Source organism: Lissotriton vulgaris, chromosome 2_1 (genome assembly GCF_964263255.1).
Source record: "Lissotriton vulgaris chromosome 2_1, aLisVul1.2, whole genome shotgun sequence".
NCBI classification, from domain to species: domain Eukaryota; kingdom Metazoa; phylum Chordata; class Amphibia; order Caudata; family Salamandridae; genus Lissotriton; species Lissotriton vulgaris.
Window position 1 is genome coordinate 1,904,610,028 of NC_141687.1, and position 26,386 is coordinate 1,904,636,413.

The 26,386-nt window shown below is 43.0% G+C and overlaps 1 protein-coding gene across 1 annotated transcript in view; it reads left to right on the forward strand.

Annotated features, from left to right (window-relative positions):
- Positions 1–24,787, forward strand: part of RGMA (repulsive guidance molecule BMP co-receptor a) — a 91,744-nt gene extending 66,957 nt beyond the window's left edge. The window contains exons 3-4 of the mRNA XM_086958089.1: positions 3,421–3,932; positions 21,910–24,787. Coding sequence (XP_086814215.1) covers positions 3,421–3,932; positions 21,910–22,596 — 1,199 coding nt within the window. The 3' untranslated portion in view covers positions 22,597–24,787. The remainder of the gene's footprint in view (positions 1–3,420; positions 3,933–21,909) is intronic.
- The last annotated feature ends 1,599 nt before the right edge of the window (positions 24,788–26,386 follow it).

Sequence of the window (26,386 nt, forward strand, 5' to 3'; positions counted from 1 at the left end):
GTCTTAGCCCCCAAACTCCTAATTGCAATATGTTCGGTAATGACAGTAATTCCCTCTCATATACCAATTAACCAGGCCACCTTTAACAGGGCTCCTACCAGAACACCGTTGAGTTAAACCAGGAGTGTCCACCGGGTAGCTTGGGAGGTACACACAGCTCGACGGCTGCCAGTAGGCAGCTCTTGAGCATAGATCACGTCTTGCGCATGCGCAGAGTCAGCACAGCAGAGTTGGTGTGGTTAACGCAGGTGAAGCAAGAAGGACAAAGAGGCCCCGCCCGCCTCTCCCTCACCACTTCCTTCTATACAGTTGCCTTTGATATCTCATATCTCCTTAGCCTTCAAGAAACCGCGCCGGCGCAGGGGTCAGAGGTCAGCATGCGCCGTTCCCTCGCTGACTCGAACAGGCCAGGCGTGCATTGTTCTGGCGCTTGGAATAGGAGATCACGTCGTCAATAACCGTTGGTGGAGGTTACTTTGAACTCTGCTGGTTGTTAATTTCGGCGTAGATATACTGTGCTTGTGTGTGTGTGCATCGATGTGCCGCCAGGGCGTTAAGATGGCAGTTTCATGTTCGATACCACTAGACGACTGTGTCGGCAAAATTATAATAACTGTTGAAACATCTGACGCTAACGTTTTAAAACAAAATAGGCTGGTGTTGTTGATAAAACAAAATACCTGATTTATGTACTGCTTATTATGATGTCCTGAGGCCTCGTGGCTTTGTGCATAATGGACCATCAACTTCTGTTTTATCAACCTCGAAGGGGGGAGCTGCTTGCAACCAGATTCCTACAGGGGATGCTTTTTTTTCCAATGAGCTGTCATAAAAGTTATTTTTGTCAGAAACACTTTGGGACAGCATAGCCTTGAATTATACAATCCCTCTTTACTGGGGAACAGATTTAATGTGAATCCATACACTGAGTCCAATCGGAGTTGCTAACATAAATGGAGCCCTGGTGGCATTCATGGTAGGGAATAGTTAAACCCACAAAAGTCTAATACTAGTTTCCAACCAATCCAAATTATTGAAATAGCTATTTTCACAAAATGACAATGCCTTCTTAAACTAGGGCTGGGTTTTTGCAAACAATGGTATTTATTCCAGTGAGGAGGACGTTGACTCTTGGTGGATATGAATACTGTGTTTTTTTTCATTTGATATACATGTGATCGGAGTATTATTTTACTGGTCCCCCGGTGGCTCCTGCAATGCTTGCAGCAGGACAGCAGTTTATTTCATAGTCCTATGCAATAGGCTTGTGTTTTTCCTTTTGAGAATATCAAGGCCTGTTTTTAATGTTCGACCCTGTTGCAACCCTTCACAGCAACCATTTTATACTGCTCGGGCACTGTGTGACAAAACCAGTGGAAGAACTACCGTCTCCAAGTATGCAAAGCAGGAAAGGGGGATACACTCTGTGTCCTGACAGTTGTTTACTGAACTTTAGGGGGGTTGGTATGTTTCCCCTTACATATGTGAAACTGAAAACCTAATAACTGTACAAAACAAATATTCTGTTCCAAGTATTAATTTCCATAGTGAATAGTATGTGGTCAGGGATCAGAGTTTAGACTATTAGGACCAGACCGTACAATACATTTTGTGATCGTAAACTCTGCGATTCTGAATCGCCATTAGAAGGGGCTTCCCCTCGTAATTACGGGTCACAGTGGCAGGGATCCTCAGCCAGTCTCGCCTTCAGAGCAGCCCTGGTGGTGGTGCATACAGTATTCGTACATTATTTGCTGCAGTGGGAAATAGTGCACCTAGATTTTCTGCCATACATCAGTGTTGGAAGATGTCATTTTCTTTCTCTGTTTCCTGTAAAACCTATTGCACCTTAAACGCTATTTTTGTAGAACTTCTTTAACGTGAATCATTCAAGCATATAAACAATATTTTTGTATGGGAGGACTTACAGTCCTCTTTGAGAAGGTTGGTCTAGCTCGAAGCACTTTCTCATCCAGTTCCTTCTAGGACTGCTATTAAAATATTTCCCAGGGCTGCAGTTCCCTATAGTTCAGACTCCTGTCAGTGATTCCAAAGCAAGAGGTAGGGTGAGTCAAGCAAGACCCTACAAGCCATGTTCTCTGGTCTCCCTAGTTAGATTGATGGTTGTCTTATTATAGCTTGAACTCATGTTGAGTTGTAGTCCTAGTTGGGTGGCAGGGTCAGGTATTTGTCAACAGCCAGGTCTTTACAGCTAATTCCAAGTGGTTATGCATATTTTTCTTATCACTTGTCTTACAAGAATACTCTTTAACATTTGGCTTTCTTGTTGGGCAAATCCTTTTTTGCATCTGGTCATCACAACACATTTTTCTCACAAAATTAACGTTTCCTATTCTCATTCCCGTTTTAGAAGACCAATCTCAGCATAGTGTTTTGCTCTGTACTGTTGAAAATATCATTAATGTATGATAAGATAAAAAATGTTATCAAATACGATTTTTACTGTAACTTTTATTCTGAGGTTTCATGACAATGGTTTTGTAATATTTTCCTCTGCCATTTTTAGGTCAAGCATGCAAACAGTGCACATGCACTGTCACTATGGAGACTCTCTCTTGTGTGTGTGTGTGTGTGTGTGTTTTAAAGCCTCTACTAAAAAGGGGCTTTTACCCCGCCCATTACTTACCATTAGTTGCTACCATAATCGTTCTTCTTTGCGTCTAATTCGGCATCAATCAGAACACGTCACTTCTTCCATCACTTCCTGTTCCTTGTGTGGAGCATGGACCAAATACAGATTGATTAAACTTAAGCAGTGTCCCTGAGCTCGCGCTTTGATACTATTCTTTTTTTCAAAAACATTTTTATTAGTGCGAACTCAACCAGACCCCTGCTGTCTTGCTTCCTCCCTTGTGAGCGTCTCCACCTCACGCCTGCTGCTCTATCCCTCCTGCCTACACCAAACCCCTCGCCAATATTTTTATCCACGGCTTATGTTTATTTTTACATTTTTATATAGCTGGAAAGCAACCGAAGTGTCTTTCAGGAGCACCAGTAACAATACAAATGGTCGCATTTTATAGGAACAGCATATTAAAATGATTTGTCCAGAATACAGGATGTTGAGCCAGAGACTTGCATGACTAAAAACATTGACAAAGCCAATCATTTTCGCATCAGTGTGACCTATTGGTTTTGCAACTGCCTGTTTTTATTTTTATCCTGCGCATTTATAGAGTGGCACACTTTTTACCAATCTTTAGGAGTCTTTAAAATAACCACTATTCACAATGTCTGTCGCCTTTTCACTAGAATTTGAAGACTGCTCTGTTGACCACAGCTAGCTTCTTACCCAGAGCCAAGGCCAGCTGTTTCAAAAGACAAAATAAAGCCATATGATATGTTGTGACATGCTTATGTTTCTCTTTGTAAGATTATTTTGTTTCTCTCTTTCTGCAGTGAGTTATGAGTGCAAGATTTTGAGGTGTAACTCTGAGTTCCTGGCAGCGACTTCAGGTTCTCATCACGTGGTATCGAAGGACTCGCCTGAGTTTTGCACCGCCCTGCGTGCTTACGCCCACTGCACTCGGCGCACTGCCCGCACTTGCCGGGGAGACCTTGCCTACCACTCTGCTGTCCATGGCATAGATGACCTCATGAGCCAATACAACTGTTCCAAGGATGGCCCGACGTCCCAGCCGCGCCTTCGAACTTTACCTCCAGGAGACAGTCAGGAGCGGTCAGACAGCCCGGAGATCTGCCACTATGAGAAGAGTTTCCACAAGCATTCTGCTCCTCCCAACTACACCCACTGCGGACTTTTCGGGGACCCGCACCTCAGGACTTTTAGTGACAGCTTTCAGACGTGCAAAGTGCAGGGCGCCTGGCCCCTGATAGACAATAACTACTTGAATGTACAAGTTACCAACTCCCCAGTTCTACCTGGATCAGCAGCCACAGCAACAACCAAGGTAAATTGAGTGTCCCATTTGATTAGACATAAGGGAATCTTGAAAAATAAGTTTAAAAAACATTTGTCTTCTATTACTGGAGTAGCATTGTGGCTTAAAAGGATTCACCCAGCCAAGTGATATTATATAAAACATGAAATAGACTGAGCTAGCGAAAGAGGAACACCATGTTTGTTTTCACTTCAAGTTTTCCTCGAAGGACAATGTCCCCCAAGTAATCAGTTTCTCCTTCTTTTTGATGAAAGTGAGAAGCTGTTTGCCTCGAGACTAAATATAGTCTAGTAAAGTGTGCTGTATGTGGTATCAGGACACAAGTTCTAATCCTGGCTTCTCCACTAGGTCAGACTGTGATTTTGAGAAGATTTGCTTTATCTCTGTGGCAGACCGCAAGATAGAACTCTGAATGTAGTTTCTAAAATGGCATACAGGGAGGAGTCGGTGAACTAAAAAGTTTTTGCCCTGGTCTTTTATTTACCTATTTCTATGGTACTTAATCTCCTCTCTGCACATAAAAAAAGAAAACTCTGAGCATCTGCAACTAGTGGGACCCGAAAATAAAAAGGTTTTATTTGACTTGAATTCCCATTTTTTAGGGAGAGCCTGAAAAAGACAAAAAATAATGACAAAGTTCTACTTTATACTGTGCAGCCTGTTTAAAAGGTGGTTGAAAAGTCATAGATGCTTTATAGGCAGTTGAAATGATCTAACTATGCAGTTTGTCGTGACCTACTATCTTTTCCACAATGTATTTAGCTTCTTTCCTCACTTCAGCTTTACACTACATAGGCCAGTTTTCCATCCATCCCAATAAGATCAAAGTCCCGTTTTGTGACTAAGAATCTACTTGGAATTGGCAGATGGGAAGAGAAAAGTTATACAGATTTATCAGTTTCAGATCATAGGCTGCATAGCTATCCCTCTATTCATACAAATCTCGCAGTCACAGATTCTAAAACTTAACAAAGACATTCCAATTTCATTAAAAAAATCTGCATAAATATCTCTTGGGTTACACCAATTGTACAGCATTGAGCATCAGGCAGAAGAAGTGAAGATAAATAATGTCATAAAACGAACATAAAAATCAGTCTTAATGCTAAAATTTTTCCACAATACTCTTGATAGAACAGTCACACAAAGCGGTGTCCTCTTGCATATGAATTATCACTCAATAGTGATCTTTAAGTATGTTAATCCAATCCATTTTCATCAAAAACTCATTCGTTTTTCAGAACACACAGATTTTGACATTGGATTCGAAATGTTGCCTTTGTTTAACAGATTTTTCCTCAAACACGAACTAGTTTCTGCCATTGTCTGAAAGTACACACATTTTGGTCCAAAGAAAATGTTATGCCAGTATTTCGTTTTGGTGAAATAAACACAAATACCCTGAACAATGACTGGTCACTCTCTTTAAAAAAAAAACCCTAACAACAGATTACATTTTTTACCAGATATGAATCAGACCACTAAATATCAGCTTTCCATTTTCATAATATACTACTTCCCCACGCAGAATGTGCCTCACATGTCCAGGTATAACCGTCCCATGGAGGAATGAATGCCCACCACGGAACAGTGTTAACACTAGGATGTCAGAGATGCTCTAATCAGTGATTCCAGTCAGGAGGTGGCCACAATGTGTAACAGGGGCAGGGTGGAAGGGGGGGCATTACTACGCTAAGTATAGATGCTGCTGTGCCTGAGACCGCCATACTTATGTCAAGCATTACAACACTATTTCATTATATAAGATTTAGCCACCACGGTGCCCCAGATGCCCACCATCACGCCAAGTATGTCCACAGTACGACAGTTGCAATTGATGCTGTTCTTAGACTCAATGATGCCCGAATTGCTTCCAGTATAAATCGAATGAGTAGTATTATGCCACAGATAGCCACCAAACTGCAGAGGGTGCCTACAAAATGCCATGGGTACCATTTATTCAGTGATTTCAGAAACTATTATGTAGATAACCAGAACTGTGCCTCAAATGGCCTTCACAGAAGGCCAGCTGGAAACTCCACAGTGTGTCATAGGCAGCAATATGCCAGGGGTTGATACAATAAAGCCAAATTAACAGAGTGAACCAGTAAACCACCTTTATGCTGTTGACGACAATCATTGGTCACAATATGCTAGGGATGAACACAATATTACATGGGCAGCTTTATGCCAGGAGTGGACACCAGATAGCCACAGTATGCCAGCATTATTGTTATGAATTTTAATAATGATTCACCACCAAGAAGTACTCTACAAATCAGTGGCACTAATACCCAAGTTAATGGTACTCGTTTTACCAAATTCATGACCATTAGATCATAGTGTACATCTGGGATAAGCAGTTAACTTCATGATCTATTTTGCAGGCTTGTAACATGGGTGGCTACCTTAATGCTAAGTTGGCACAATATGTAAGGGAGGCATATAATATACTGAGTCCACCATCATTCCAAGGAAGCCGCTATATTCTGTTACCACTGTTATGCCTTGGCCTTCATCCTTCCCTCTCCAAATGATAGGAGTGAACCACATATCCTTTCCAGCAGACATGTATCCATATTCGCACTTGAATTACACACACAGGCAGACTTGCAAGTCGATACTCATTCAAACATGCCTGCATGCAGGCATCCTAATTTTTCATGCATATTTGTATATGTGCACACTAACTTAGCACGTGCCCACTTGCCTACAAATCTATTACTGTTGATGGTGGCTTTCCAGTGCTTCCCTTGGACATGAAATAATTGGACGAGTTCATTAAATCATGACAGATAGATGTTACGGGTGCCTGTAACATTCCTGGATATCAAACCAAATGGCATAGGGATAGATCTACCCAGGGCTCAAGAGATAAAGATCTGCTGCAGACAGCTCTCTGCTTAAGACTACGTTTAGAAAGGGCACTGAATAGTGCAGACAGCAATAGCAGTTACATGGTCACTGTGCCAGCCAGTCGTGTACCTCCACCTTTATATGGGGGACTAGGGCCTGTGGGTTGGGATGAGCTCCTCTCATGGAAAGGTTTTTTCCCACCGTGATCCTTGGTACACATTCTGTGTTGGGTAGTGGCTTCCTACCTCACCTCTGCATCATACAAACATATTGCGCATGTGCGTTGGGGGCAAAATTGAAGGCACCACATCTTCAGATAGAGGTGTGTGTATGCGAGCTCGGCGACTTCATTGCTGATTCCGTGCTTGGGAGCAGGAAACCAGCAGAGGATTCTGCTGAGCTCCTGCTCCTACCTCCCTCCTCTTCTGGTGGAACCCTGCCCCAAAAACATTGTGGGTAAGCCACCTCTACTGCCCATAAACAATGGAGCAGCAAGTTTGTTGAGGTGAACTATATTTATCGTGTAACACGTTGGATAGTTCATCAGTAACATTATTTCTGAAGCAGTGTGTAGTGCTATGTGGAATCCAAGCGCCAATGGAGCGTGGTTCGATGTCTTCTGGTAAACCGTTTCAAAGTCCGGGTGCATAGCACAACACACACTGTTTTAGATTGATTTCTGTTAAAACGAAGTAATAGTGCAGACATCTCTTGTAGAAGGTATAAGTAGATTTATTCACGTAGTAATCAGCAGGTATACAGTTACAAGAAGATCCTTAGTAAATCAGGTAGTCTCTGGTAAAGCCCCACCAGGAGCAAGGTCCACTCTGCTCAGCCCATCACACCAACTGAATTTCCCCACATACAAAGCAACCCCAACATTCCACGTGACATCATCTCAGGCTGAGCAGGCAGAGAGAGAACCACAAAGGAGAGACTGAAATGGCAACAAGCACATTACAACAATTTCCCAGTCAGGGGCATATTGAAGCAGATTCAAAAATTGGTTGTAAAGAAGTGAGATACCCAAACCCTGCCTTTTATGATGGTTATTGGAAGTGTGTAGCTACATGAGCGATTGAGGGGATCAAGTCTGTTTTACGGCCGTAAGTTGGCTGAGAACTTTGAGAAGAGCAAGACAATAGGATCCACTTTCCTCACCCCTGTGACAAGAGAGGCTAGATAATTAGGGTTGCTTTCATAGGAATAAGAAATGGTTTGTGACCTCTTAACATTTTTTCCTCCTCGAGTTATGAGAGTGACATTCACCGAGGAACCACTGCTAAACCTTCCAGGGACATGGGTGACTGATCATCTGCGGGGGAGGGGGAGTTGGCTAAATGTGTTAACCTTACTTTTGGTGGGGAGTGTTAACTGTAATTTTGGTGATCTGTGTTTGGAAAGAAAAGAAACTGGAATCTAGAGGGAAGCTCGAGGATTTATCCGAGGGGACATAGGCAAGCTTGATCCTTCATATGTATTTTTTCTCGATACTGAGATAGATGTGAATGTGATATCCAGCTGGGTTGCCTAGGAGTTCTGTTTTGCTAGGATTTAATCTAAGAAGAAACTATTCTAACCAGATCTAGGTCAACTGGATAGTTTCACATTTAGCAGGTTGGTCAGGCACGAGGCACCTACATTTGGGTAAAAGTTTAGCGTCAGCGTGTATTGGTGAATTGCAATGTTCTTACTCAGTTTTCCAATCCTCGTTGGCATTTTACAACCAGGCACAGTCTCTTCATTCGTTGAGTAATCTGGTGATTCTACCTCTTCCATATTTAAGTAAATGCTAGGATAAACATTCCTACATATGTCGCATTAAGGTTGTAACACGGGATTTAAATTGAGGGAATCCATCTCTCAAAGTACATATGTATGTGTAGGTATGAGCCTAATTTGGCTTGAATGAAGCACTACATATAACAACAAGGGGCAAAGCAATTGCATCGGTAGTGGAGAATGAATGATCCAAGATAACATACAGTAATATGTGTAGGGTGACAACTGTTTATCAGCCGAGTTAAGAGTAGTTCAAATGGGTCTTAATGAGTGATTCATGAGGTGCTTTCTGAATTGACGAAGTGAAGGTAGAAACCTAGTGAGTGCAGATTTGTGATTCATTTTTTAAAATGTTGTAATAGCCCTTTTTTTGGTTTTAACATAACATCTGCTGCATGTACAACATCCGTATTATCCACATTGATCACATATTGGAAACATTGATAAATGTCAGTCTTGAGCTTTGATACAATTTAGCATTCCCATTACAACGTATCCTTCGCAATTCCAATCTGTCTGGTTGGATTCACCGCACTATTATGCATCCATTTATTTTTGGACCCCTCACTTCCTTTTGCATTCCCTTTATTTTATCTGTCAGCCCCTACTCTTGTATCTCTCCCGCATGTGTTTTTCGATGTCTTGTGAGGCGGGCCTCTCATGCATAGGTTCTCTTATTCCACGTATCCTTGCATCTAAGTTGGGTTGAGTGGTGATTTACACAGAAGTCTCATTGGTCCCATTTCATGTTGTGTATGGTGTGTGGTATTCCTTCCTGTGCAGTGATTGGCTAGTCTAAGTCAAAGCCTCCGGGGGATGGGGTGCTCTTTTCGGCTTCGGCTTGGAGTGCCATGAGTCAGATGTCTCATTCAGCCAATGATGTTCCTCTCCCCGTCTGTTTATGTATGTGCAGTTGAACTGCGATCTCTGCAGTGGTCCATTTGATCAAGTCTTGTTGCCATCGAGCCACCGGGGAATGCGCGGTTGCCTTCCAGTGCATTGCTATGCTGCGTTTTCCCAGTAATAAGACCTGGTCCAAAAATGTGGACGTTTGGCTTTCACTGGCTTGGGTAATCGTCCCAGTAGGCATGTTGCCATTGTGAGTGTTAGCTGTTGACCTGTCTGGTCTGTTAATTCATCTATAAGGAAGGCCCAGTAGGTGTGCATGTGGGGGCAATCCCATATACCACGTTAAAGAAGTCAGCTGCATTCGTTTAGCATCGAGGGCATTTCAATGGCATTCCCGGATATATTTTATCTAGTCAGGCCTGAGATAGATATGTGCAATGTGTGTAATTACGTTGTGTATCTTTGAAAAGGGAGTTCCTGCTGACCGTTTTCGCATGCTTTAATATGCGGTCCTATTGTTTATTGGTCAGCTTTGTTTCCATTTTCTGTTCCCATTTGCATTTCAGCTCTCTCGTGTCAGCATAGTACGCTTGGGCTCTGGCACTTTTGACACAGGTCAGAGCTTTGTGTTGTACCCCATGTGTCAATAAGAGTGAGAGCTTCCAAGATCGATAATCCATTCTCCCCTGCTTCCCAGGTGGTATGCATGGTCTTCTCCCCTCCTCCTCAGGTGGTATGCATGGCCTTCTCCTCAGGTGGTATGTAAGGCCTCTATCTGGGCATGGTATGTTAAGAATTGCCCCTGGTGGAGACGCAGCCTTCTCTCATGGCCTTGAAAGTTCATAAGTTTTCCGCCAGGCCAGGAAGAGGGCATTGAACACCCCCAGATCTGCCCTCCTGGAGAGGAACAAACGAGAACAAAGTGAATGCATACCTGTTGTCACTACCTTTGACCCTCTGTCAACCAGAATTCGGGGGATAATCAGAAAACATTGACACATACTCAATACAGCTAGTATGAAAATGCCATCCCCAAGATATGCATTCAAACGGTCCACCAACCTACGGGACAAATTGGTTCACACCTGCCCTGTAGTTAACACAAAACGGTGATACAGTCCGGACATTTCCCCTATGGGGGATGCTCGGTATGTGATTTGACAGCACCCGCAACAAGTGTGACACTGTTGAATGGGAAGGCTTGGCATCTCAACAGATTCAGTAATTGCAACACCATTAATGTCATCTACAGGCTTACCTGTCTGTGTGGTCTCCAATATATTGGTTTGACCACACAGAAGGTCAAAGTGAGAATACAGGAACATGTGACCACCATGAAAGCAGGGAAATTGTCAGTCTAGCTGGTACAACATTTTAAGGAACAGAAACACCACCACAAAAACCTAAAATGTGTTGTACTAAAAAAAGTAGTGGGAGACAGACATATGGAATTAAGATTGCCAACCAAGGAGGCACGGTTGATCTACCAAGAAGGAGTAGATCTCTGGGGACTGAACAATGTCGTTGAGTGGAATAGGATTGGCACATGAATGGGCACCCATATAGGTCAACCGTGCACCCCACATCAACATTGGGGCTAATTATAAACCAGTAGTAGATGCATGCAAGTGCTAACCTTTAGAAACTATCACATACTGAAGTTGACATTCAGTGAACTAGTTTGAGATAATACACCCTAGATCCTGTGACAGAAGTAAAGGGGGTGAAAGTACCAATCACACATCCCGGGGTACCTTTATTGCAATACATATGATGTCAGCACACCACATAGCCCTTGTCATCTGTCACCGAGGGTATGCCATTTTTACACATCACTGCACTATTGGATATAACTTGCAATATATTCAAAATGTCAGCACCACCTAGCCAATTTTTCGTGTCACTGATGGTATGCCTCTTCCATATCTCCCTGCACTGTGAGATAAAACCTGCAAAATATTTCTGTGTATCAAAGTTTCTTTTGTAATAGAAAAATTTGCAAACTAAGAAAAATTTTCGAATTGTCAGCTAACAGCGGGCTATTCATTGTGGAGTAATGTTATAACAATCCCCCTGTAGTTTCTTAACTCCTTGATCACTATAAGGCACTTGTTACATATAGGGAAAGAAGGATTCATCCAGCGCGTAGGGGGTGCCAAGATGGTGCCCACCTTAGATCTCACTCTGAGGGCCAGTACGAGGCTGAGATTGCGGGAGGAGTTACTGCGATAGTTGACAGCCGGAAGCGAGACGAGTCGCTCTAAATGGAGGTGACTCGCCCGGCAGTCTGAGAGGACGATTTCAAGAGAAACGCGCTCATAGTACCGGTGCAGAGCCGGTCCTAGGCCTTCTGAGGCCCCGGGCGAAAGGGAAGATGTGAGGCCCCTCTAAGTGCCTTACTGCCTGCGCGAGTGCGTGCAGCGCTTTTCCCTCATTTCATATCGGGCCCCCTGCTCTGCGGTCTACTCTGCGGGGCCGGAGGCGGGGCCCCCTGAGCGCGAGGCCCTGGGCATCTGCCCATACCGCCCATGCCTAGGACCGGCCCTACGGTAAGGAGCAGGGGTGGGGGACGCTGCCAGTCTTCTTACATTTGCCACGGAGACGGGGGTCTCTATGCATTTATTTTCCTAAACACACGAGAATTAATAGAATGCTCAGGGATGGGTACACCCTTTTTTCCCAGGGCGGTGCAATGTACTATGCAGAATTGAGCACCATTCAGAAACGTAATTTTAATTGATAGCACACAGTAGCCTAGACTTCTGGTGCAAGCTACTTCATCACCAATGTAAAACACAGTAGAAGGTTGTTAAATAAGACATTTTCCTTGCAAACCACGTGTATTAAAACTACCGAGCCATACATATTAGCACAAAGTGAAAATATATTATGGGCAAAAGTTGACAGCAAGGCATAATATTTGATCAGAGGGTTAATCTGTGTACATTTCCTTGGCAGGCAGACCGGAAGCAGCACAGGTATTTTTGACCGTATGAGTGACAAAGAAGGGGGTCACCGGTATGCCACAGTCGGGCATCCTTACTTTAAACCAATGTTCAGGATCATATCAGTGTTTAAGGACTAATGACCATGGAGTGGTCATCTTTTAAGGTTGTACTCATTGTGTGATGTCTGTTTTTAATTCTGTTCCCCAGGTTACATACATACAAAATATGAGCAGTGTGGTGAATAATTGACCCTCGCCCTGACGAAATTGCCAAAATCTATAGGCAATTAAACATGTTGGCCCTCTAAGGAGTTAGAAGGCAACACAATGCCTTTTAAAGTGAGCAGCACCACGGCAGGAATAAAGAGGTATAGCTAGTGGTGGCCTACCTCGTTTTTAATTTTAAATGAGGTGGGCCTAAGCCATCAGTCCACTTTATTTTGGGTCATTATACAGTTGTACTAGGGAGACTCCTCTTTAGCACCAGCAAACTTACTAGAGGTGCACATTTTTCCTTTCACCATCACAACATTTTTATTTTCTTTGTTTTTTCGATGTGGTAGTGCTGAAGATGAGAACCAGAGTCCACTGGTGAACCTACCAGTGGATCTCCATGGTGTTGCTTCTGTGAGGCACTCCACATCTTTTCCTCACATTTTTTCACATGTTGTCACAATTGTGGTGATTTCTTCTTTTTGGTTTATTCATGCACTACACCACATAATAGGATGTATGTCAAGGGAACAATATTTTAAACTGAACGGGGATTCATGACAAGGGGCAGAGGAAACAGATTAACTGCCCAAGTAGCACGCTAAAGAGAGGGTGCCACAATAGACATTGAAATCCATACAGAACTGTTCTAAAAATAGCGTCAGCTCATATAGTTGTGTTGGATGTTAAGAAATGCCCCTGGTGGAGACCGCGGCCTTATCCCATGGCCTTGAACGTTCATAGTTAATACATGTGTGTATAGGAAGCAGGCTTGACTCCTGGATTTGGCATTTTTTGCACATATTTGTCCTGTGCTTCTCTACGGCTTGCTTGGATCCTTTTGTTCAGCTGGTCACCTGCAGGTGTCAGTTTTTCGTCCTGCTTTGCTCTTTACGTAGTGGCTAACAAGTACCTGGTAAGGCAGGTGTACATACAGATGTTTTTTTGACATCTTGTTTCTGGGAACCTGCATATCATCATCCTCGCCTACCATGAAGGGTGAAATGCGATGGATGTCAGCCATATGGGCTCAAGCATTTATGTTTTTGCTGGAGTGATTTCTTCCCAGTGGACATGGGTAATGCGTTTTATGCTACCTAGATCAGGAGTTTGATCTGTGCTCGTCTTTTTGGACTGGAACTTTTCTCCATTACGAGCTCCCATTACTCCAAAGGCATTAGAGATGTTGTGCTAAAGATAGTGTTCGATGCATTAGTGCAGGGAAGATAGATGAACCACAGCCATGGCTCTTAAGTAAATCAAATGGAAAAAGCAAGGCCTGGGTAGCTCAGCAGGGCTCGGTATCAAGTGTCAGCTGGGGGGCGAGAGATGCTGCGCCGTGAAGATGATATGGCCATCAAGCTAAAAATGTAGCCATGGCCCACTTTGCAAGATCACTGACACTGCACATTTGTGCAGCCGACGTTTAACTGATGGGCGCGGCAGCTCTTCTCAGAATGCTTTGGCTTTTATTTCCGACAGAGATGCAAATGTTTACGAGGATTAGTCTCAATTTAAGGCCAGGGATCGCATAGGAAGCCCGTGGCTACAATTTGTTCCTCATTACGAGTTGGCCCTCAAGTTCCTATACATTGTGTACAGCTGATTATAATATATGTTGGAATTAGGAGTATTGTGATAAAAATCACACCACCAGTTTACATTTTGGCAGGTCAATATTGCCTTTATTTATCATGTAAAAAAAGGACAAGTAAGTACTGTAACATGGTAAGCACCTTGATATGCATGTTACTGCCCATTATATGGGAAAGATTTGTAATTCGGTGGTATTTATTACACTCGATAAATTACGACTCACCGGATTTGATCGGGTGCAAGAAATATTGCACAAATTACCAACCCATTTGTAGTGAGGGCGATAGTGTCCTATTTTGTTCCTTGCACATTGTAATTCCTATGTTTTGAAGCAGTCTAAAGTTTCGTTCTATAAGGGTTTCACGCCTAACAAATGCGATACCTTAAATTGATATATTTAATTCTGTACTGCCCACAGAAGAGCTCTGGAAATGCTGTGCATTAGTGAGGCCTCCTAAACAGCATCGTCAAAGGAATCCATAAACACTGCTAAATTTGAATTTCACCCACAAAGTTTACTAACTTTTCTAACTCACTAAACTTCCCCTGTAGTGGAAAATTCCACCATTTTTTTTAGCAGAATTTCTTCACGGGCGTTTTGTGTGGTTGTTTCTCGCAAAAGCTACCATTTTCCCATGCTTGCAAACTTTTGAAAACAGGTTCTAGAGTTTTTATAAGAAAATCTATACAAATGTGTACATCCCTAGGCAGAATACTCCAGACATTCAAGCAACACAGCATATCAGCTACAAAGAGAGCTCTGTCTCAGTTGCAGACCACACCTGACAAAATACAACTCTGACTAATGTGAGCACATGTTGCGTAATTAAGCCTCGTCCCTGCAACATTTCCAAAACAGTCCATCTAATACCGTACACGACACTTCACTGTATCACTACAACACCAAGATCATGTACAGCATTAACCTGCTCGCCAGCCTGAAAGCAGTCATCAGTCTCCAAGAAGCATATTGGCCCATGTGACACATCTGTCATCCACTCACATACAAACACTAACTCTTCATAAGAATAAGTACATTATAGCAAATAAATAACACAGCCACTTATGGGCGAACCATTGGTTCAATAGCTGATAAGCATGGCCTTCATGATTCAAAAAGCATCGCACAGAATGGACACTGCCATGCTGACCATCAAACACACCCGACAATACTGAAACCTCTGCATCCGAGACAACGGTCCATAGACATCGAGACTCCGTTTTGTGAGCTGGCAGACCTCCACACGCCAGAGAGCCCACAGTGCTATGGGACGAGACCATTGGTCATTGTGCTTGGGTTGAGGCTGTACTAGACTGTGTACCCCTCTCACTTCAGGCATAATTAGGGGTGGGCGGAATTTGCGTAATCGCGTCACGCAGATCTCCGCGAAACTGTAAAAATCTCCACGAACACGCAGAAATTCCGCGAACACGAAGAATTGCTTGTTCACGTTGCTTTTTTACTGTTTGCAATCGCTGTTTGCGTGCTCTGGGAGAAATATCTCGCGAACACGCATTTTGAGAACGCGAACAAGCAAAAAATTTCGCAAAGTCGCGGAATGCAGAATTTTGGCCGATTTCGCGTTCTCTGCGGGATGCGAAATTACCCAAATTCCGCAAGCAGAACTAATTTACCGCCCAGGCCTAGGCACAATGGAAACAGCATCACGGAAAGGGTATCTGCTCACACTGATGTATTTCCTTAATGCATTTTGTGTCATAATTTAGGCGTCAAAAAGAATGAATTGTGTAGTCCCCCTAGATTAAACCCACTTAAGACCAAACCTTGAAAAAATAGGGAAAATCCTGGCCAGGTCTTGCTGCCCGATACGGCTTACTTTTGGCCAGAAACAGTTTCCCTTTATTTGTAGAATCGCTCATTTGAAAGCACACACCTGTCACTAAAGTGAATCACAGACTTTAGCACGCACTGAGACAGTGCAAGCAATCCCGCCTCTTTTGAAAGCAGAGCCATAGTCCCTGAGGTTGTCTTGTTGTGTGGCTGCTCTAGTGGGAACATGTATGTTGTCAATGTGTTGGGGCGAAGGGGGCTGCAAGGAGGTATCCTTAGTAAAGTGTCATCTGCTGGAACATAGATTTTCTCAGAGTGATTATTGAAAGTGTCTTTTGTCCAGGATTTCTCAATGTGAAACCCTACAACTAAGCAGAACAATTATCTGAGAAAGGATCTGAGCACAAGTGTTGAAAAATATTCAGTCTTAATTAAAGTGAAATGTGTGTCCCCACCTAAAAAAACATACACAGAACACATAGGAGCATCAAAACCCAAGCATTTCTGCTCTGACGCAGAGAGGAAGTTTTGATATGCGGGATGAGTGTAGAAATTTCTTGTTGAAAGATAAGGGAACAGGAACCTTTACAAGGGACCCTGTAATGGCTTCACCTTTGTAGCTATGGAGACTGTAAGAGATGTTGCATTATGCCTGATGCTGGAGTCTGGCACTCTGTACTTCACCACCACAATCAATCGGTTTTTAGAGCACGGCTACTCATCCGGAGGGGTCTCAAGCCACTGGGGGTGGAGGAAAGGGAGGGGCGCAGCTCCTGGAGCTTCATCGAAGAGCCAGGGCTTGAGGTCCTTCAAGAATCCTTCAAGAATTTGGGGAGTGATGGCATCTTTCGGAGGTGAAGAGGGAGGGAGTTCCATGCCTTGACCACGAGCCGGAAAAAGGAGCGTCCTCCTCCTCTGGTCTTCTTGATGCGAGGTACCGTCGCGAGGGAGATCTGGGCCGAGCGAAGGGAACGTTGGGGTGCGTGGAACGGGAGGCGGTGGTTCATGCAGACAGGTCCGGTGTTGTGAAGGGCCTAGTGAGTGTGGGTGGGACTCTTGAAGGTGGTTCTCTTCTCGACAGGGAGCCAGTGTAGTGGCCGTAGGTTTTGGCTGATTCACTGGGCCTAAATTAATGGAATAGCTAGATCCTAGAAACCATAGGACAGCTAACAAGAGGGGAATGGGACTGACCTTTGATGTTGGAGTGTGCTTCAACCTTATTTACGGTTCTGGAGCCGGACTGTACATCATAATAGCCGATATTATTACATCTAATGAGAGCTAGTGTCATAGCTTATAATTATAAACCGTTCTGTTAAAATGTTCTTTTTACAGACCTATATCATTTGACCATCATCCTTTTTATTGTCTTAAAAATAAATTCCAATTTCGCCCTCTAATTGTAACACAACTAATTACACATCAAACTTCTAATCCAATGACAGTACAAGTGCAACTTACGTTAAATCATTTGCACTACTCTATGAATACATGTTAGAGGTTTGAGGGTGTTTTCTTTATTGTCTGCACAAAAACACTTGACCTTTGGGAATTTTGCATCAATCCACCAGCCAGTCAAATGAGTGGCCATCTGTACGTCACATGGAGCCCACAATCTGGCAACGAAGTTGTCCCTGATAGGGCAGTGTTTCTCCTCGATCCCTGAGTGTCCAGATTGCATGCACCTGCATGAATCAAGATACACATTCCTGAGACCATAGATATTTTCAGCCTCAGATTTTCAAACTCTAGGCAGTATTCATCTGGACACTACACAAGAAATGCCTAACCATGCTGTTATGGGCGTTCGAAAAAAGAAGTGTATTTTCAACTATAGTTTAATCATCCAGAAAACATTAGATCGAGATGGACAAATCGGTGTCTGAGGCTTCTGTATGCCCTAATAATGTCTTGAAAAAACGGATTGATTCTTTTTAATGTACAACCCTGGCATATTCCTGAAAATCTTCATCCTTAAGGGCACTAGTTGTAAAACATGCATTCCCGCCACACAGGTGAAACTAATGAGTATAACAGAAAGAAAAGACACCAAAGCACATGTAACTAGTATGAAGGTGTGAAGAATATCACAGATATACTTTGATTTAAGCTTAAGGATTTCTTGTAATGTGATTATGTGCCAACATATAATGTTAAACCGGTTAAATAATGCTAGTTGACAGGCGAGCAGTGACTAGATGAAACTCATAAGGATTGTGATAACCTTTGTGGTTCTTCAGTTGTGACATTCAAATGTATTTCTATTTCCCATAATGTGTCTTTGAGGCCGCACCTCTGACACTTGGGGGTTCAGTCTGACTGAACCCACCTTGGGAAAGAGTCTACTCAACAGTAGCATTCCGAAGGCTCCGTATGGTCTTCCTGTTTAACTCGTACCTAGACGCTGCCACACCGAGACAAAGGTAGGGTGCGGAGGCAATCAAGTAAGCAGGTAGAGTTAGCACCTCTGTCGTTATATCACTGAAGCTCGCGAGTGAGTTATTCATTCGGTAAAGAGAAATCATCTTCCTTATGTCCTTGGAGCCTGTCCCTTAGCTAACATCAGGTCCCAGCCAATGAAAAACTGACAAAAGTTCTCCTAGCCAATCCATGTTTGCCACACTTTCTCACTATCAGTAAAATATGTTTCTGCCTACCTGATTTGTTGAACACCTGGGTGCGTCCGATTTGATTCTTCATAATTACAGTAGAAAATAAGAGCTTTAAATAAAGAATATAATTTAATCACAAGGAATGGCCCACCAGCTTTACAAGTTTTTTAAAAATAATCCTGCCCTGTAACAAAATGGTAAGTAAATAACAGATGGCAGCCAATTCTATAAGCATCACTTACGACTGTTGATACAAAGAGTGTGAACATTGAGACTGAGACTTTGCAAGCATGCTCTACTTTCCTTGTATGTGAATGACTGCGTGCGATAGTCTTCAAGTAGAGGCATCTGTCAAGATGGCTACTTGATTACCAAGAGCAATCTAGCCAGTTTCAGGAAAGTAACCTCCGTCTGCATTCAAGAGGGTCCGGTCCGCTCTGCTTGCTCGCCCATACAGGCAGCATGATAGCTGATGCGTGCTCTTTGAACGTATGAGTAAAATACAAAGGCTCCAGTATCTGGTCTCACTCCTGAACCACAAATATTTAACCGTAACAGCACTAAGGTGCCAATACGCCAAGTAAAATTAGTTACTTTCGTTTTTTTTTTAAGGTGTCTATCCTGCCACTGCTGCGTTTGTGAATTCATGGGGGATACGTAATACCTGATTTACAGTTTGCTGCTGGGATATCCTGTTCTCTGTATTACAAGTGCCATTGGATACACTGCACTTGTAATGCCGCAAACGGAATGTGCGTTGCGTTTGTGATGGAGTATCCCATTCGCCAAACTCTAAATCATGCCCTAAATATGGATAGATGTATTGTAACTGAAATGTATTCGTGGGGGTTGTAACAAAAATGCCAAAACATGTGGCCAAACTAGTGGCAAGAGAAATTGTTGCCTTTTGGACTGGGGTTTTATAGTTTACAAGGTCTATCTTGCTTGCCATAAAGCTGTTCATGGTTCAATAATCAATGCCAATATGAATTACAGGTTTGCATGGTATCTGCCACAGGCCAGAATGTCTGTGTATGCACGCTGACATTTTTATCTTGTTTAGAAAAAAGGCAACCTGTTTACATTTCTTTAAGTTCTGAATTTCACCTTCTACCAGTGCACCCGGCCTACCAGTGTGAAACAGAATAGATCCGTGTAGTGTTAGCTCACACTAATAAGGGGCTGTTTTTAGTGCTTGTTCAGTTGGTACTGTTAAGGTTTGGTTGCAATAAAAGGTGTGCCTTGTTTGTTGGATTCTTGAAGGACAGTATAGAGGGATTGAATTGAAAACCTCTGCCAGCTGTCAGCCAGTGAGGAGTGGATCGAGATGGGAAATGGTGCGGGATCATTTGAGACCAAAGGCCAGGAGTGTCCCAGCAACGAGCCCTTGGCGCGTGCAAAGAGCAAAGGCAGGCCAGTGCAGATGGCCTTGCAGCAAGCACGACTTGACAAAAGGGAACAGCAGCAGGGAGCACCCTTATAGGTGTCTGCAAATGGCAAAAGCAGGAGGAGGGTTCTGGTTTAATTGGGGAGTCTTCGGAGGACTGGCAGTGTTGTTGACTCCGAGTGATGGTGTGGAACAAGTGTTGTCAGCCATTTGGATCCTCATTTACTTTCCGTTTAGTTCCAGACAGTTATTGGGTATCCATAGTGGATTCCTTTCCGTGGTATTGCCCAGCCGTCAGGATAAACAAGTCTGTTTATCATTTTCATGAGGATAGACTGCGGGACTCTAGCGGGTTTGCTGAAGAAGCAGGATAGGGAGGCTTCCTAAAGAATCCCAGAGAGGAATTTGGGGAATTGACTGGAAAGGGAGTGAGTGAAGAAAGGGGGAGAGTAACCACACTCTTCGAGAGCCGCTGATCCATGGGCTCTGGTCATTGATGAGAATGCTGTTGCCATCCAGGAGATAAGGTGTTCATACAATAACATCTTTAAACATTCACCTGTTCGCATTCATCTATGTTTTTTTTACCTATTTGGCCGCGACCCAGTGGAATCTACTTCCTTTGGATATTCGCGTCACAATGAACTGTTGTGGCCTGGCAGGCCTCCTCTCCCTTCATCCTCCCAGCAGCTGCACAAGGGTATAATTAGGAAAGAGTTTGTGTGCCTTTCAAAGCTAATTAGTGGCGGCCTTTTTGTTGCCCTCTTTGTTCCAGTGTTTCGGCGCCCACGAGGCACGTTGGCGGAGAAATGCGTGTGCACCTGTGAACTGAACGAGTGTTTTCCGTGTCTTTCACAACCAAGCCCCAGTCACACCGGAGCGAGAGTCCCTCTCCAGCCCTGTGCAGGCACCGATGCTTTGCGGCCAAAGGGCCCGATGCAAACCCTCTAGAGAGAAACCGCCCGGCTGCGAGGGCTCACTTTCCCCGGAGAAGTGGGGGTTTCTTTGAAAGTTTAAGGCTTTACCCGTGCTGCTTCAACGGGCCTGCCGGGTCCGAGGTTTGGGGGCGGTGACACTCCTAGATATGACCGCTGTTTTCATTCGCCCGCTCCTTTACATCTTACGACACTTTTCTTATGCTGTAATTACAGAATGGAATTTTCAAGACCCCCCTTCTTGCCCGTTTAGGCAGAGATTACAATGACCTGCTCTTCCTTGTGAATAAAACCCTCCAGCAGGGTTAGCGCTGTATTGTCCAGCTGCACCTGGCTCCTTTGATCTAGGAGCTGCAATCTGAGAGATAATGGAGCAGGGCGGGGAGATGCAAAAATGCCCCATTGTCACTTTTCAGATTTGTTCAGGGCAAATATCCATAGTTTCACTGTAAACACCAAAGGCCTCTTTCGGCTCCTTGGCCTGTAAACCTTTGTATGCACTCACTGTTCGCCTGGTAATTTCACAGCAGAATCTAGTAAGAGTGAACTTGCTCTCGACAGTCGTTCATTCTGCAGGGCAGGCGTACTTTGTGAGGGCAGTGGCAACCCGTGTCCATTCAGTGTGCAGAGACAATCCCACGAGCGAGGAGGGAAGTTAAGCTAGGGGGTACCGAAAGGGTATTCAGTCCTAAAATGAGCAACTCTGCTTGGTTTTGCTCTTGGTAAGTGTAGTGCACATATGGTACATTAAATAAACACAGTGGTCCGCACTCTCAAGCTGGAGCGGGGGAGGGGAGGCTCACGTTTATTATTGCCAACAACATGTTTTTAATGGAGATTCTGAAGAGCAACTCCATATTTCGTAACACTTCAGTCCAAAAAAGGATCGGCAGGTCTACATGAACTTGGTTGGTAATATTGTTAGTCTACTTATGTCTAGTGGAAATTTTAGCTCTGTTTGAATTCTTAAATCTGCAATGCATCGTAACCTAATTCTTTGTTTTTTTAAATTTACAGCTTACAATAATTTTTAAGAACTTCCAGGAGTGCGTAGATCAGAAGGTGTACCAGGCTGAAATGGACGAGCTCCCCGTGGCCTTTGTGGATGGCTCCAAAAATGGAGGTGACAAGAGTGGGGCCAACAGCCTGAAAATCATTGAGAAGGTTTCAGGACAGCACATTGAGATTCAGGCCAAGTACATTGGAACCACCATTGTGGTGAGGCAGGTTGGACGCTACCTGACCTTTGCTGTGAAGATGCCAGAGGAGGTAGTCAATGCAGTGGAGGACAAAGAGAACCAAGGACTGTATCTGTGCCTTCGAGGGTGCCCGCTTAACCAGCAAATAGACTTCCGAACATTTCACAAGCAGGCCATGGAGACTCGGCCCCGGAGGCAAGGAGCCAGTACAGCTGAGGCCTTCACCTACGAGACGGCTACAGCTAAGTGCAAGGAGAAGCTGCCTGTGGAGGACCTGTATTTCCAGTCCTGCGTTTTCGACCTGCTCACCACAGGCGATGTGAATTTTACACTCGCTGCTTATTACGCCTTCGAAGATGTGAAAACTTTGCACTCCAACAAGGACAAACTGCACCTCTATGAAAGGACGGGCAAAGTCCCAGGCAATAGGGCCTCCAGGCAACCCGCAGATTGCCTTGCGATGATTGTGGCATTGATTTTCTTAATTCAATGCGTCTTCCCATAAATGTGTTTACTATGTAAAACTTTTGGTGATCTGAAGGGGTGTTGGATTTAATATCTTCAATACATTGTAAAACCTGCCTTCCTGGATTGGAGGAGAGGGATTGCAGGTGCAATGAATGAATAGATCGGATAACTATAATCACAGCACTTGGGCATGCGTTCAGCTTTTGATCATCATTCCTGTTGGATGCATGCTCTCGACCTGTTCTCTCTGGAATGCATTCGATCCACACCATACCTCATTTAGTCCCGTAGTCGTTTGTGGTGACTGTAACGTCCTGTCTGTGATAGTGGCTTTACGTTTGGCAGTGGTGGTCTTTGCCTAATTTATCACATTCAACCCTCCTTCCATTTTATATCCATCCTTCATTTCTTCTATACCTTTCCCTTCCTCCCCTTTCCTTACACTCTCTTCCTCTTCTAAATTCTCTTGTTTTCCTCTCTATGTTTTCTCTTTCCTTGTCAGTTTCTGCATTGCATATCCTTCCTTTCCTTCTTAGTCATGCTTTTGTCTACTTTTAGAGGAGTGCTTTTGTTTGATAGTTGCCCAAAGCAAGCCCTCTTTGTTCATTCTAAATATTTTATTTTTTACCAGTATTGGAACTGGAGGCTTGTCTTCCCTGAAGGGATTTTAAAGCTAGTATGTTTCAAGTAGGGCCTATGTAGTTTGCAGTGGCTTGCCCAAAGATGGAAATGTGTTTAGGAGTTAAAATTAGTTGACAGACATGCTTTCCGACATACGTCCCACAATCCTACCATGACAAAATACACCACATTTGCAGAGGTGTGCTAACTGGTGTGACGCATACTGGTGCCATTCTTCTCTTCATCAAACACCTTTAGAGATCATTTTCCAAGGAAATGAAAATGCAGCTTGTGTTAGATGTAATTTATATTGTCACTGATATTTGAAGCTCTCGCTTTCAACATGTTGTGATTGTACATAAAGAGATGTAATTTGTTCAGATGTAAAAAAACAAATGTGTTTATTACTTTTGCTTACGTTTCTTTAACCGGTGGACAACTACCCCCATTTTTTTCTTCTTGGCCGTACACAATGGAAGGCCTCGCTAACAAGGTTTCCATACAAGAGTGCCAGTATGAGTGAATTGTTTTAGGTCAGGCTGCTACTTTTATCCCAGCATCTAGTATGTTTCATCAGGCTAAAAGTATGAAGCTGCTATTTGATTTGGCCACTACCTAATCTATCCACTGGAAGTCTTGCTGTATACTCACTGGGGGCAGCACTGGCCTCCTGCTTCAGCAACAGTGGCAATAGGCAAGGGATTTTGGGGAAAGTGAACATGGAAGAAACATTTTTGCCACTTTTTCACTTTTTGGTCAAAGAATAATACTAAGAAATATTTATCCTTTTATTAAAAGGTTCACCTAATCTGAAACTGTGTGCCCCATTCTTTGTTAATCAATAAAAATGGATGAACATGTTTGCTCAGTATTCATTATGTCCGTCTATGTAAATTAGTCTGATTTCCCTACTCACTCCATGGACTGAGATTTTACTTCGGACAGTTCTATGCGAGTGTTTTATGTTTAATTCAGGTTAAACATATAAACAAATTCTAAAGTACTCACCATGCGATTACTGAATAAAAAATGTTTCTTCCAAATGCATAACACAGTTAAGTCCTTCAAAATGACTATAGCCGCCATTTTGCAGATAACTTTCAAAATCAACTTGGTTCCCAGCTCAGAACTCTTGCCATTATCAAAGGCAACCTACTAAAAGACGCCTTTCACAATAACCAGTTTTCTTCACTTCTTTCACATTTTTCATGGTAGAGCTGGCTTATCAAATGCTTTTTTTTGGTAAAGAATGATTGTCTCCCAGCATCCCTGTTTTCCACCCGAAATGTGAAATATGAATTTCTGTCTTTTGAACTCCTTGCAGAGGTTAAAATCTGTACCTGAGTTTGTTCATTACCATATTGTTTGTTCAGATGTCCCCCATGTGGTTTTTTTTTTTTTTTTAATGTTGAGCACTTTATTTTGGTTGTGTTTAACAGAGTTCTGGTTAAAGTTGAAGTTTCGTTCATGCAAGACCCAATGTTAGACAAAAATAAGAAAACAAAAAAGTGTCAGCTTTTGAGAAATGTGCAACGTGTAAACCACCTGTAAATATTGTAAATTATTTATTGTTCAAAAAAATGCAAGTAAAGTTTTTTGAGATCCTATTCGTTCTTATTTTGTATGTGACATTATTTTTTTTCTGGTTAGTTCATTTTCACAAATCTTCTGTGTACTTGATGTTACATTTTTGTATTACTCCTCTTACTTTTGCTTCTTTTCATTTTTCCTGAGCCCAAGTTCCAGAGCTCGTTTATAGTGAATCCAATTTTCTTTCCACCTCATGTTCTCCTTTTCTCCTCTTTTCATTTTATCCCTTCTGCATTTCTTTTCTCCCCTTCCATTTTCATTTTTTGGTATGTAAATTAGTGGTTGCCAGGATTAGCAGCTTCACTCCTGACTTGCTCTTCTGTACCTATGGAACTGTCCTTACTGCCCTTGACCACAGGGTGTATTGAAGGCAACAGCAGGAAGAGAAAGTAAACTGGGCTCTGAGACCCCAATATGTTCTCTGTAGTTTCACGCTTTTCACACCTGTGATGGTGCGATGAATAGAAGAAATGACCCACCCTATGATGTCATCCTGGATCATCAGAAAAATTATCTCACATCTGCGAACCCTGTCTTTGTGGACAACAGTCATCAACCGTGTTCCCTCTTCTCGCCACTTTCATTTGTTCCATAAAGTTTGTAGTTTCTTCCGTTCTCCATAGTGTCTAGTGGGAGTGGGAGTGTACGCATCCCGAAGAAGTCCTTTGCATGACTGCGATGGGGAGCCCTGAGCCTGCCTATACATCATTTTTCTTGTGATCCTCCAGAAATATTCCTAATTATTTATGATGCATGTTGTCCATATCGAGAGGCATTCTTTTTCGTTTCTGCTGTAGAGTATGCTATATCAGTGTTCTTTTACCTGCCACCGCTAAGGTTCCAGGTCAGTTACCTTGAATCTGTTGAGGGCATCCTCCAACCTTCTGTAAAGAAATCATTCATTGCATTTCCCCACAGTCTGTTCCTGTTTCAATCCACCAGTGATTCCATTAGTCCCAGGGACTTTTGTTATGTATCCTCAATGTATTTGACAACGTCTTATACATATTTACTCAAGATGCGCATAGTCGTTGGTAAAAAAAAACTTTGAAGCAGACGTGTTATCTTGATAACACCTTCCACCAAATGCTTCTCAACCTATGTGAGAGCAAAACCGAATACCAACAGGCTATTGGCCTGGGTTTAGAAGGTCTAATCAAAAAACGATTTAATGATCCTACAGCGGAACCTCTGAAAATACAGTCATTAGAAATGTTTTGCCAGTTTTGAATGGATTCTAAAACTCCACTTTTATCAATAACTAAAGTTCATCCTTTTCTGAATTTTCAGGAATTTAACAATTCAAAGGCACTTTTCCAAAACAAGGTGACAAGTGAGTTAAAGAGAAAGCATATTACTTGAAGCAAACTCCCTGAATTGTGATAGTTGTTAACAGAACAAGACTACCATTTCTCTACTTACCTAAAAGTTTTCTAAATTCTTGTCACCACAAAATGGAAATTACAGTTCGCAATGGATCCTTGTTTATAAAAGTTTATGGCTATGACAAATCTGTAGGTGCTGCGGTCACGTTAAACAAGCAACCTGAAGGTGTGGAAAAGGCCCGTTTGGGGTAGGCGAGGAGGCCACGTTGGCATGAAATTATGTTAAGTTAT